The following is a 14,958-nucleotide window of genomic DNA, read 5'->3' on the forward strand; positions in this document are numbered from 1 at the left end:
TGAACCAGCAGCAACAGCAGAATTACAGTTCTTGTCTTGGAAAACTGCTTTCCTGCTAGCAATCACTTCAGCAAGAAGGGTATCTGAGTTACAGGCATTAATGGCAGTACAACCCTTCCTTATCTTCCATCAAGACAGAGTCTCTCTGAGAACTAACCTTACCTTTATGCCAAAAGTGGTCTCCAGAGTATCCTTGAACCAAGCGATTCATTTACCTACATTCTTCCCCAACCCACAGAACAGGGGGGAAAGACTGCTACATACCTTGGATGTGCACAGACAATTACGCTACTATCTGGACAGAACTAAGACCAGCAGAAAAACTGACCAGCTTCTGGTAGCATATGCAACAGGAATGCAAGGAAAAGCAATTTCAAAACAGACAATCTCAAAATGGATAGGAAATTGCATTCGATTTTGCTACTCTTTTCATGGAAAGACATCTCCTGAAAATATCAGACCTCATTCCACAAGAGCTACAGCCACCACTACAGCTTTCCTACGAGGAGTGGCTACCAAAGACATTTTAGAAGCTGCTACTTGGAGCTCCGTGCATACATTTGCCAAGCATTATAATCTTCCCTTATATTCTAGATCCCGAGCAGGTTTTTGCAACTGCTGTTTTGCAAGGGATCTTAACTACACCATCTTTATCTTAGTGCCTCCTCCCCCAGTTTGGCTATGGTATTCTACCCATATGTTAGGACTGCAGATGCATCCTTGAAGGACATAGTACAGTTTTGTACCTACCATAAATGTAGATGTCCGATAGGTATGCATCTGCAGTCAGGATTACCCACCCTCCTTCCCCTCTGTGGTATTCCTAGGGTATTTACCCCTCTTTTAGCAAGCTGGGGGAATCTATTATGGTGTATTTGTGTGTATGTATGTATGTATATGTATATATATAATTTTTTATATTGTTTGCTCTCTACTGTTTGGAATTATTTGCATTTATCCAAATTTAGCCTTCCTAGAGGGCACCTGGCATCTGGGGCAAGAAACACTGAGGAAAATGGCGTCGGCTGATGCCTTTATACCCAATAAACAGCAGCTATGACGTTGGGTGAAGTGCGACATCAGCCGAGGCCAGACCCAGACTTTGGAATCCGGCCGACCGAAGGGCTGCCTGAGGCGGGACAACCCATATGTTAGGACTGCAGATGCATACCTATCGGACATCTACATTTATGGTAGGTACAAAACTGTACTTTTATGTGCACCATAATAACCAGAGTAATATTTTATACTTCATGGACTACATGGAATGAGAGACTAAATTAAATACAGTGGAAAATGGACTTTGACCAAGATTTTGGGAAACGTTGTGGATAAAAGAGGGGGGGGGGGTGTTTAAATTGAAGCTTATAATGTATGGAGATTTGTAAATGGATGTAAGTGATGTAAATATGTAAGCTATAATGCATGTCAAGAAAAAACCCTAATCTTTTCAGTAAGTGAAGTGGGATATTTTGCATCCAACTGAAACAGATCTGTTTACTCATCTGAATGATGGCACATTGAGGAGTGCAGCGCCCCCCCCCCCCATAGTGCACTGCAGTTTCAGCATTTGATGCATCTTGCAAGGTTTAACTTTAACACCAACAGGCACCCAGCAATTTTGAAGACTGCCCATTAATCCTCATGCATTTCTTGTCCTTGTAAAGCTGAGCTTTAAGTTGTTTCCAAAATTATTTAGTTGAGCAATATTGCTTATGTTGGGTAAGCTGTTCCTACAGTGCACAGCAAATTCTTTGAATGCTTTTTCATTTGTAGCCAGTTTAAAGACTCTCATCACAAGAAGGATGCCATCATGGGCGCAAAGGATTATTCCCTGATGTAGAGGATTATGATTGGGTCTTTGACCCTAACAAGCTCAACAAGTGTTCAAGACATGGATGCCAAGAAATTCCTCATAATTCTTTGTAGTGCGTGGAGATTTATCTGCTCCATGTACCTTTAGTCACTTAAAATGAAAATAAGTGGGGAAAGTTGTTTTGCATCCTTACACATTCCCTGTGTAAGGGAAACCTATTTGAATCAAAGTAGTGAGTTTGATGTAGCAGGCAGAAATGGGAGTTCAAAACTAAATAGTTTCATCTCCTGCTTCTGTTTACTGATTGGTGCCGTTTGTTTTAGTGTCTGACCCGATGGTAAAAGCTCTTAGGGGGTGCTTAACAATTGGTAAGCACTCTTCTAAGCATTTTGAATGCAGTGACTCTTGCTAGAATAGCACCTGAAGCACAATCTAATTTTTAATTTTTTTATTTTTATATTTTTGCATAATCACACTGGTTGATGCAGTGCAAGTTTACTGTACAGTTTAAATGTGAGGTTTCAGAAAGGAGGAGGTCCTGATTGTTACTGGGTGCCATTTTGCCCTCAAAGGGTTGTACAGTGGTGGCCTGTATATAGTATTTGGTTTATGTTAATTGCATAAGTTAAGTATTTAGAGGAGAAAGAGGTAATGGGGAGGGCACACTCCAGCCACTGGATAAGAATTATAATTGCCATTAACTTTCTGGCCTCTGTTGTAAGTAGTTTCATTGTTGAGTCAGAGAGTTGTAATTGCTATTAATACCTTGCTTATTTCTGTCTCTGAATGTGTGGGAAATAATGGGTTGTGATCCAGCGCACATCTAAAAATCTTTGAGTTCCATGAATGTTTGTAACTGGAACAGTTTGTATAGTAGGTGAGCTTTTAGTTTGTTCCAATAATTATTTTAGACATATTAATAGCTCGTTTCTGGTAAGGCATTTCTATAACAGTTTGAAGTCTTCCTGCAGATTCACATTTAATGTATGCATATATATTTTAACATCTTTATTAAATCATCTCTTAAGACACAGGCAAGTATACATTCCTATAAAAGAAAACAAACCATCATTAATATGTTCCCAGCTGCAAACATTGAAAATCACATATCAATCTAGCATTACACAAATTGCTCAGTTCTGGTCATCCCTTAAATCTCACTCTTCTAAGACATTATTCTCCATGCATTGTTACAATTTCCCTTTGTTTTATAATAATTTGCTCCTGGCCTTTTCTAAAGATCCCACTCCAGTTCTTTTTATCTCTGTTACAATATTCAGTACTTGCATACAGAAGTTTTTGCAGCATTGTGTTAACTGCTTTGAAAACTTGTTTTAAATCCAAGAAAATTGTGTGTAAATTTACCATCCATCAGACCAGTGTAAATTTGATTTTGTTAGGAGATGGATACATTTGATTTGTAGGGGGGAATAGCTGTAGAGTGCTGTAACCAGGCTAGAATCTGTGCTGATCTATGATGTATTGAAGAGGTGCAGGTTTCTAATGAAATGGGTTTTACTAAGTTGTGGTTTAGCTAACTTATCGCATAATCTGTGAGAGAAATGCATCATTTGTGTACAGTAATTGGCTGTGTCTGGGAGTGTTTTTGAAATGGAGCTAGGTGATCCAAAATGTATTCAGTTGCAGTGAAATGAGAACAGAACAGAGATGTCCTTTTTGTGTGTCTTGTGTGTGTTCAAGACAGTGGAAAGCTAAAGTCTGAACTGAAGATGGGAATTATTTTTGTAGCTCTTTTGGCCTAAATAAGCACAAACATTATGAATAAGAAGCAATTTAATTGTTTTTCTCAGTAATTTAGGGACGCAGTCTGAGCAAATCTGCTCATATAGCAATAACCCACGCCTGGGTGTGGGTAATGCTAAATTTACCCACGGTTGGCGTGGTTTGGTCCCGAGGGCGAAGCCCGAGGGACCAAACAAAGCCAACCGTGGGTAAATTTAGCATTACCCACACCCAGAAGTGGTTATTGCTATTATCATGACATTATTTAAGAAAAGAAACTATTACTTTTCTTAAATAATGGCATAGTATAATGCCTGTTTACTGCCCTTCCGCAGATGTCTGGCATCCGCGCAGTTCTGATGTATCAGAGCTGTGGGCAAGCAACGGAGAAAGCAAGATCTCCGTTGCTTTTATGTCTCGCTATGTTAAATGAGTTTAACATAGCGAGACAGTTTTAAAATAAGCAACTGACATCTCCGTTGCTTATTTTAAAACTGTCTCGCTATGTTAAACTCATTTAACATAGCGAGACACTAAAAAGCAACGGAGATCTTGCTTTCTCGTAACAAACACTGTCTCACTATGTTAAATGAGTTTAACATAGCGAGACAGCTTTAAAATAAGCAACGGACATCTCCGTTGCTTATTTTAAAGCTGTCTCGCTATGTTAAACCCATTTAACATAGCGAGACAGTGTTTTAAAAAAAACGAGTTATACTAATGGAAAAAAGTCCGGGCGACCAGACCTTTTTCCATTAGTATAACTCTATTTACAACGGGCATGCTGGCCAATCAGCGTGCACGTTTTGGGGGGGTCATGGTATAATAAGAGTTATTCAACTTGTCTGTGGATGTATGGAAGAGTAGGGCAAATTGCACTTCAGTGGAAGTGCCAGATACCTGTTTTATTCTACAAGTTTCATTGGTGGTTTGGCATTATGTTTTAGATGTGTGTGTGTGTGTGTGTGTGTGTGTGTGTGTGTGTGTGTGTGTGTGTGTGTGTGTGTGTGTGTGTGTTTTTTTTTTTTTCTTCTTCTTCCCCCCTTGGGAGATGAATGAAAGGCCTGCCAGTTGTCTCTGTATTAACCGAAGGTGACAGAGCTCTGTGTGTGTACTTTTAATCTTTTTGTCTGTAGATATTTTGATGTTGATCTGTAAAACGCACCATTTTCTTTCTCCATTTTAGATGACTAGCCGTTTTTTCACTGCATGGTGGTCCAAGGTGAGGCCATACTACACTCAGGCTTACCAAGAGGTGTGGGTTGGCTTGGGCATCATGACCTATTTGTACTACAAACTTTCATATGGTGGCCGTAAGTTTTTTTTTTTTCCTTCTGATTACGTATTTTTTATTGTATTTTCATAAATTGCAAATTACTATAATTTAAATGTTTGAATGCTTTGATATGTCTTTAAACTATAAATGTTTTCAGTAAGGGGCTTAGTGTTACCCATTCCAAGCTCTGTATTAATAACCTTAGTGTTTTTTTATGCTTGCTTACCCCCCCCCCTATTATGTCATCCCAGTTTTTGTGAACTACACACACACAATGTCCATTTCCACCTTTCTATAAAGTTAACTGCTTTCAGAGCTTCAGCGAAAGACTCCTTGGAGAATTTGACGAGAGTGCGGGTAATTTTGAGCATATTGTGGGAAGAAATACCAGGGAATTGTTAGGGCTAGGCTTGTATAGGCCCTAGGGCCAATTAGCCTAGTACCAACCTATGAACATATGTTTCTTTAGTTGTGTAATACTTCTGTAGGTATAAGCTGGCAGATGGTCACTTAGTGTATCAGGGAGGGTACCTGAGGAGATAAAATTAGATGGTTGGTAACAAGACTCCAATCCAGGATTGATTGTTGGAGTTATTTTGCCGTATGTTGTTGGTGTATTAATAAGTTGAGTGAATCCAAAGAAGTTCATGCTGTATTGGAATTGTCTGCCCTGGGGAGGGGGCGGTATATAGCACAACAATGCATATGCTCTTGGCTCTGAAGTTTAATGAGTGAGATTAGGATTTCTGATTTTCCAAAATTTAGGATTTTGCCTGTATAGGGAGTTACTGTGTGCATATTTGGGAAGATTATAGATATTCAACCTACTTTTAATGTGTTCTGTCTAGCCTAATAATAATAAAACCAGGGGTAGAATTGCAGCATCTTTTATTTCAGTTTTTAGCCATGTTTTTGTTGTGGCCAAGATGTCTGAATTGTGTTGGGTCATCCAGGCGTAAGAAATATGATTTTGTTGCATATGCTTCTTGTGTTTTAGAGTGGCTATTTGAGTATTCTATGGTTTGGGGTTTGATTGGGACTTGGGTTGGGGTACATTTCTGGTGGAGAAAGATGTTTGTTATGGCATTTTAGCAGAGAAGGGTAGAAGCATTACCTTGATATTGGGACTGATATTTTTTAGTAGTTTGGGGTTACAGCAATGGAATGGAGTTATGGAAAATAAGCTTGAAGAGATTTTTGAGTGGCTAGCAGGAAGAAGGTTGATAGGTGAGGATGAAGTAATGGTTGAGGTGAGGTTTTTTACTACTACTGGTGGGGATATTAGGAATGAGAGGAGGATGATGAATAAGGTAATACAGGAGGAAAAAATTGTTTTGATTGCTTTAGTAAATAAAACTTTGTGTTCAAAATGACATTCAGAAGATTTTGTCATGTATCAAGTCTGGAGTCACTGCATTGTAGGGTTGATCAGGTAACCTCCCCTTGCAATAACACCTGACCAGTTTATTGCTTTGGCTAGCTGTATATTATGTCACACTAGACTGTCAGTGCATGAGTCGAAAACTTATTAACATGGTTGAAGTTTGCAGAGTAGCTGCTATAATGGCTGTTAAAGTAAAAATTCTTTGGCAATTTCATTTATTTCTAATCAGGCAGGTGTGCTGCATCTTTTTAGACGGTGTGATTTCAGTTCAGACCAAGTCATTTTTTAGAGACCAAAATCAAAGTAATATTTTCATTTTATTGTTAGCTTAACAGTTCCGGGTACTGTGCATGTTTTTCTTGAACTAGCTTTAGATCTTTATAACATAGTATTTGTTTTATTTTACAGGTAAGAAGGCAGTTCAAGACAGTAAGTATTTCCAATAGTAAGCATTACTTCTGTTTATCTTGAGACTGTGATAAGCGTGTTGTAATTTGTGTCCAAACTGTGAGTGACTGTCATGCCCTTAAGTTTGATTAATGTTCTATAGAATAATGCAGACGTATAAACTTTGTTAAAAATGTAGTGTTTAGCTAGGAAGTGATGGTTGTAGTCAAAATGGCAGTGTGCATACCACAGCTGCTGCCTTTGCACAGCATTCAATTTTTTCTGTCTTGTGATCTTGCCTTGTTACACTCCTTGTTCATAACGTTCTGTCACACAGACATGCAAGTAGTTAACCAGTACCTCATTTTCACTTTTGTGTGCTGAAATCAGTGTGAGAGTGTAAAGATCAGGTTTTTAATACATTTGTGGTTTGCCTCATGAACCTGATGTTCTTCGTGTTTCACTGTTGCAGTCATTAATTTGGGTAATCCTGCTGGCAGGTTGCCCTCAGTCGGCCTGAATTCCAAAGTCTTGGGTCCTGCTTCGGCTGCTGTCGCCCCTTCCCTGACGTCAGGTCGTCAGGGGTATAAAAGAAGCATCCGCCATTTTCTTCAGTCTTTCTTGCCGTGTGGTGCCCGAAACAGAAGCAGTTCGCAAGTGCCAGTCGGCTGACTCTCTGAGGTTTTCATGTTCGAATTTCAGATCCGAAGTCTTCAATAAAGCTAAGTACCCCATTGGGGAAACTTTTTTTCCTGCTCCAGACCGATGTCAGAAAAAGTAAATAATTGTATTTCTGGTGGAAAGCAAATACCTGATAAGGACTTTCATTCTTACTGTATTCCTTGCCTAGGCCCTGATCACAGCATTTCTGGTTGTCTGTTTTGTGCTAGATTTAACCAACGCACTATTAAGTGTCTGTATGATTTTGCTTTAAACTATTTTGGACGCCGGTTTAATTATCCAGCAATGTCATTGGATAGCCATCCAACTACCGGAGTTCACAAAAAAAACGCAAAGAAAAAAGAGAGAGAGACAACCAAGGTCCAAAACCGACAGAGCTTCTCCTAAGCCAGTCGCCTGTTCTCAGTGAGGTGCTTTCGCAGCCCCTGACGCCCGCTACTTTAGAGTCGCAGCCCACTACCGACTCCCATGTGGAGTCGGCCATGCTGCTGGAAACTCCAAGGTATTGGAGCCTCGGATACTATTCCCTCAGATGGGTTTGGAGCTGCTGAGCAGGCACCAGCTTTTGAGGGTGTTTTCAGACCTAAACATCTTTACATTAAACCTACTTCAGTTTCAAAGTCAAAGACTAAAGCAAAGAAACAAACTCAAGAGCCACGTGGACAGGCCTCTATAACCAAAAGACAGATGCTCAAAGAGCCACGTGGACAGGCCTCTATAACCAAAAGACAGATGCTCAAAATGGCCAAAGACTTTATTACCTTGATCAGGGGTTCCCATCCCATCCCCCTCCTGATAAGAGGCCTAGGCAAGAGACTTGACTATGACTCTTCAGAATCAGGTTTCTATTTCTTCTGATTCCTCTTCTGATCAGGAATATTCTCTTCCCCCCATGAGGATTCTGATGCTGAAGAATCTATACCTTCAGCTTCTCCTCCAGAGGACTATCTTTTGGGGGAACCTTGCATACCATAAGGGAGCATTTCCACTGGGAGAGCCAAGATTTTTCAGAAACTAAAAAGAGGCTCAGGGATTTCCTTTTACTACCTCCAACACAGACCTCTAGCCATTCCACCTGTTAGACATTGTAGACTGTGTGTTTTCGGAGTCTAGTCTTACCCCTGACTCCTTACATCCAGCTCCTGTTAAGCCTGACCGATATTATAGGGTTCCTGACTCTCATAAATTCCTTTTTAAAAATCCTTCTGCAGACCCAGAAACTATATTTCACAGGGTCCCAAAGGGGGTGGGGCTTCCGCAGAAAAAAACCCTACCCCCTCTGACAGAGATTCTAGGGCACTGGATAGATGGGGGGGAAGGTTTACACATCTGCCCCTTGGCTATAAGGGCCTTAAACTGTCAGTTTTCTATGCTCAATTATCAGCAACATGTCATGGCATTGCTTAAACAGAAAATGTTAAACTGAATGTGCAGAAAACAAGGAAATGCAGGATTTATTGCTTGCAGCTGAACAAGTTGGAAAGCACACTTTGCAATGTGGTTTTGATTCTTTGGAGTCCTCCTGCAGGGCCGCTATTACGGGTTCTGTAATTAGGAGGCATGCTTGGTTCACGGAACAAAATCTGCGTGATCATGTCTGTTAAATTTACTAGATGCACCTTTACAACATGATACTTTGTTTGGTGTAAGGCAGAAGAGGTGTTAAAAAAAATGGAGGACAAAGCTAAATCTATGCAAACAGTCAAAGTTTTTTTTTACAAGTGCAGCCACCTAGGTTTAGTAGACACTGGCCTACAAAGAATTGGTCCTTTCCTGTGTAAGGTAGACCTCAAAGGGGCAGATCCCAGGCACAAGGTTCATACAGGTCAAAGCAATGGGGTGCTTCTACCTCCAAAGTTGGAGAAGACAAATCACAACCATACAGGAAACAGTCCCAATGACTTCCTTCTGCCTGCACCAAGCACTTATCTCCTGGCAGCACCCTTGGGGGGATTAGCACTTTTTTCTCAAAATTGGCACATTATAACCCAAGACAAGTGGGTTCTGTCTTGTCACAAGGTTGCAAGTTACTTTTCCATACCCTGCCAAAGGCAAACGGCTGGCCAGATCTGCCAAAAAAATCAATGGGCAGAGGCACAAAAACGAGTCTCATCCCTCATGGACATGGGGGCCATTCAACAAGTACCAGAGCAAGAGCAGGGACAAGGATTTTACTCTACTGTTCCTGGTACCCAGAAAGGACAAGGCCTGGAGACCAATACTGGACCTATCTATTCTGAACACATTCCTGGATATACCAAAATTCAAAATGTTGACTTTGCAGCAGCTTCTGCCCATGCTGGGCAAGAACGCTTGGCTTGTGACTTTAGACCTGAAAGAGGCATACCTGCATGTCCCAATCAGACAATCTTGCAGACGATACCTCAGATTCAAGACTGGGTCAATGCATTACCAATTCTCTGCACTGCCCTTTGGCTTATCTGCTGCACCCCAGGCTCTTTACAAAGTGCCTGTCATCTGTAATTGCATTCTGCAGACAGAGGAATACAAATATACCCTTACTTGGACGACTATCTAATTCAAGCAGAGAACAAGGACATTCTTCAACAGCATCTGGCGTTTGTGTAAGCTTAAATACAACTGCCCAGATGGCTTATCTCACACCAGACAAACAAAGGCAACTGACTACCCATTTCAAAATGTTGGCAACAAAGGCCCAGTATCTGCAAGAAAAAATTTGCAGGCTTTGGGCTTCATGACATCCTGCATCGTACTTATTCCATATGCAAGAATGCATATGAGGAAACTTCAGTGGTACCTAAAAAGTGTTTGGACTCAACAGTGCCACAGCCTGGAAACAATGATTACTCTCATTCCCTGCCTGCAACAGGAGTTTCGATGGTGAGTGAAGGCTTGTCACCAGAACAAGGGACAGCCATTCGCATTACCCCCCATCAGGCAGACACTAACAACGGATGCATCAGATTATGCTTGGGGGGCCCACATGGCAGGAAGATGCATTCAGGGCACATGGTCCTCAAACCAAATGCATCTACATATCAATCAAAAAGAGATGCTAGCTGTTCAGAATGCCCTGACCTCCTTCAAGAACCTACTTCATCCGGGACCACTACTGATAAAGACAGACAACACCACGGTCATGTGGTATATAAACAAGCAGGAGGGCACACATTCTTACTCCCTTTGCAGACTAGCCATGACTTTGTGGGGCACAGCATTGACTTACCAAGTACATCTGCAGGCACAATTCCTGCCAGGAAAGGAAAATACTCTGGCAGACGAACTAAGCAGAAACCTCATGGATCCCCACGAGTGGAAGCTGGAGCCACATGTTTTCAGCATAACAAGGAAATGGGGATGCCAGGACATAGATCTAGTTGCCTCTCCTCACAATAACCAACTAAAAAGGTTCTGCACAAGGACTTATCACAGACAAGCATGGAAAGCGGACGCCCTATCAGTATATGCCTTTCCTCCACTGCCTCTCTTCACCAAGGTACTCCAAAGGTCAGACAGGAGAAGCCAAAGATGATACTGTTTGCCCCAGACTGGCCCCGCCAGTACTGGTATCCAATCCTAAGGAACTTGTCTCAATGCCCAGCTTGGACCTTACCTCAAACACCCCATCTACTATCTCAGCAAAACAATCGGATCCTGCACAGCCAACTCAGGACTTTAAATCTGGCAGCATGGCGGGTAATGTAATCCTACAAAACATACCTCTCAGTAAAGCTGTGATGGATGTCCTTTTGGAAGCCAGAAGGCCTAGTACTAGAAGATCTTATGCTGGAAAATGGAAGATTCTGTGCTTGGAACCAGGCACAAGGAACTGTTGCAGCTGTACCAGATATTCCCCAGATTTTGCAATACTTGACTGAGATGCTGAACAAAGGCCTATCTTTTTCATCCATTAAAATTCATCTCTCTGCATTTCGGCTCATTACGATCCAGAGCTGCCAATCTTCTCTCATCCTTTATTAAAGCAGTACCTCAGAGGAGCCAAACATTTTAAGGCTTCCAAGGAGATCACCAATACCTGCATGGGACCTCAACTATGTCTTGGAAAAACTCACCCTGCCTCCTTTTGAGCCAGCTGCTACTGCTGATATAAAGTTTTTATCCTGGAAAACAGCTCTGCTCCTAGCAATAACTTCTGCAAGACAAGTTTCAAAGCTACAGGCACTCATGGCTGTGGAACCTTTATCATGTTTTACCCAGACAGGGTTTCTCTGAGGACAAACCCAACATTTATGCCTAAGGTGGTGTCCATTGTGGCACTTAACCAAACTATTCATCTGCCAACTTTTTATCCAAACCCACAGAACAAGGGGGAGAGAATTCTGCATTCATTGGACATACACAGACAGCTCGATTCTACTTGGACAGAACCAAAGGTTTCAGGAAGGCACAGCAATTTACTAGTGGCATATGCTGCAGGATCACAAGGAAAGGCTATCTCAAAGCAGACTATTTCAAAGTGGATAGGCCACTGCATTAGTTTCTGCTATTCTCACCATGGCGAGCCATTACCTAAGGGCATTAGGCCACATTCAACCAGAGCTGCAGCCACTTCAGCAGCCTTTATCAGGGGTGTACCAACCAAAGACTTGTTTGTTGTTTTTTTTTTTTTTTTTTTTTTTTTTTTTTTTGAGGCTGCTACTTGGAGTTCAGTGCACACCTTTACAAAGCACTATCTGCCACTTTACTCTACTCTAAATCCAGGGCAGGCTTTGCCACTGCAGTTCTGCAGGGCCTCATAGCTGCTCCTAATGCTGTTTAAATCCAGCCTCCCAACCATAGCTTTGGGACTCTACCCAAATGTAATGACTGCAACAGTGAAACACGAAGAACATAGTACAGTTGTGTACACTTACCATAAATGTAGGTGTTAGAGTGCATTCACTGTTGCAGTCCAGGTTTCTTTTATACCCCCGATGACCTGACGTCAGGAATGGGCAACAGCAGCCGACGCAGGACCCAAGAATTTGGAATGAAGTCCGACTGAGGATTACCCAAATGTAATGACTGCAACAGTGAATACACTCTTAACATCTACATTTATGGTTGTGTACACAACTGTACTTTTCTGACCACTGGCAAATAACCTCCCAGTGGGAAGCAGGCCAGACTCGTACCTATGTTTACCAGGTTGTTTCATAGGTCTGGTGCCTTTCTTTCCTAGTTAAATGAGATGTAGTGCAGTTACCACTGCAGTGGTTGTGATGGCTTTACATCCAAGTCTCTTGTCCTGAACAGAGGTCACTTATTGGTTCCAGCTTGTTGGTGTTTAGTTATTTCATTTTAACTGGGTTAAATGCTTATTTGCATTTGATACCTTGGAGTAAACGCTCCACAATTTTGCTATAGGTACAATTTTATAATAGTCATGGCACTAACTTGGATACTTTTTAGAATAGCTTGTCTGGCTTAGAATTATGTTAAGAAAACAAGAGTAGCAAAAGAAACCTTGCACACTCACACATAATCTGTATCTTGTCATGGGAGGTTTCATAGGGCTCTTTCTAGATTTACTACTGCTCCGTTAAGTCTTCTTTAGTTTGTGATCTGTATTAAGTATCCTCATTCTGAGTGAAAGGTTGATATGGACAAAAAAAAGTCCAATTTACAGAGATTTGTGGTACCAGCATACCATGTTTAGGACATCTAAACCGGCATAGATACAAAGGAGTGGGATTAAATGGCCAACAACCAATGCTCTTCTCCCTTCTGTGGAGGGACCCATTGGTGTTCATCATATTAAAATGTAGGTTGTGCACAAGTGTGTGCGCACAGTCCTTTGACATTATTGGATCCTTGGACTTACAGCAGCTTAGTTGTGAGGGTTACGACAATCTTGTGTCTGGCTTGAGTGAATTTCAACATTTGTGTCATTGTGTATTCTAGAACCAGCGTGCTGAAGTATTTATTTTTTCTATTTGTCTTCCAAGCTATCCTGATTTTTTTTTTTTTTTTTTTTAAAGTTTGTGAATATGTTTGTGCTGGTGTTTTTGGGCTTGACTAGCTCCCATATGCTTCTTGCCAATAGACGTTTAGCACTGCAAACAATGGAGCAGTGTTGTAGGGCTTGGTGCCAAAATCGGGCACTTTTGTGCACAGTTTAAATCTCCAATCCTGCTGTACTGGTAATGCCAAAGAAGAGCAAAAAATCTGTCTGTACCTATTGGAGTACTAGTCTGAACTTTTGGCCAGGGTGCATTCTTAAAGACCTGTCTGTGATTGTGCATTTGAGCCAGTCTGCTAAACCCCCCAAGGAAATTTGTTTGTCATGAGTATTTAGATGTGTAAACCTGGGCATCATTCAAACGCACAAAAGAAATGTGAACAGCATAACCTGAAATGACCATTTAAAATCGAGAAGACTAAAACTACAACTCTAAAATTCAGCAATCTGATGGATGTGAGAGTCCAAGTAAGCTTTTTCCAAATTTGGCTTTTAGGGGACCTCCTAAAGGAAGACTCAAGCTATCTTTGACCAGGGATGGTAGTCAGTACAATAAGACTCCAGCATCTTAAGAAATTATACTATACTACTGTTTCAGACCTAATCTGTGGAATGGCCACATGACCCTTCTCATGTAATGGCCAGAGGTATTTGGCATTGCCGTGTTAAAGGTTTGCATATCTTTGCTTAGATGTTGGAAAAAATAATTAGGGCAGTTACAAAACTGAAGTACATTTGTGAAATGCAAGTATTGTGATTTTAAAAAGAGCAGAAGGTATGTTTGTAATTAGCATTTTCTCGGAGCACTTTTTTGACTGCATAAATTTTAAAATACCCTTGAAAATGCGACTGTAGCACGTAATTCAAGGTAAACAGAAGACTTTGAGGGAAAGGATGTTGCTGTTTTAAAATGGAACAAAGCTAAATACACCTTGCTTAGCATTTGCTGTTTAAAGTGCAAGGAACATTTATTTGGTATCACATCTGAGCTTTAAGTTATAAAAGGATGAGAACCGGTACCTAAATCAAGCTGAAGTGCACACAATTAACAAATCGGTGTATCTTTTTTAAGATGACATTAAAGAGACATATAAAGGTGACCAGAGCAATGTGATTCGTACATTTCTTAAGGGAAACCATCTGCTTTAAATTATGGGATGGTATTATGGGGTGTAACGACTGGATGACCAGATGCAATTCCCAGTTACAAACCTGGCAGGAAAATGTAATCTGTCCTGTCATCTTGGACTCTTTAATATGAAAAATGTAGACTATTAGAGTACTGTGCAAGCATGTAAGTTAGTAGGCATTGGGGACTTACAGTTCAGATGTTTATTCTTAAACATGTCATTGGAAAGTTCCTGAATTCAGTACCTAGACTGCAAAAATCTTGTGTGTGTTTTTCACAGCACAACCCAGGATCTGCATCAGCGGTGATGTTTGCTGTTATATTCACTTGCATTCCTCACTTTTGAGCTCTTGCTTGCAGGTAGCCCATGGTAATTTACCCTCCCCAGGCTTTGGCCAGTACCTGCTTACTAAGACCTTGTCATTATGTTAGTATAAAAGGTGCATCAGCTGATGCTAGCAGATCTTTACCAGCACCTTAAGTAGTGGAGCCTTTTGTGTGATAACATTTCATGGAACACACACTATTCTCAATAAAATCACAACTCTAATGCTGTGCCTTGAAGATAAAGGCAGCCACTCAGATGCAGTAGTTTTTG

The 14,958-nt window shown here is 41.0% G+C and overlaps 1 protein-coding gene across 1 annotated transcript in view; it reads left to right on the forward strand.

Annotated features, from left to right (window-relative positions):
- ATP5MJ (ATP synthase membrane subunit j) overlaps nucleotides 1-14,958 on the forward strand; it is a 68,671-nt gene that overhangs the window by 51,493 nt on the left and 2,220 nt on the right. The window contains exons 2-3 of the mRNA XM_044074498.1: nucleotides 4,746-4,872; nucleotides 6,628-6,648. Of these exons, the coding sequence (XP_043930433.1) occupies nucleotides 4,746-4,872; nucleotides 6,628-6,648 (148 nt within the window). The remainder of the gene's footprint in view (nucleotides 1-4,745; nucleotides 4,873-6,627; nucleotides 6,649-14,958) is intronic.

The sequence above is a fragment of the Protopterus annectens genome, chromosome 6.part0, assembly GCF_019279795.1.
Source record: "Protopterus annectens isolate FY-2018-M chromosome 6.part0, PAN1.0, whole genome shotgun sequence".
In the NCBI taxonomy this organism is placed as follows: Eukaryota; Metazoa; Chordata; order Ceratodontiformes; family Protopteridae; genus Protopterus; species Protopterus annectens.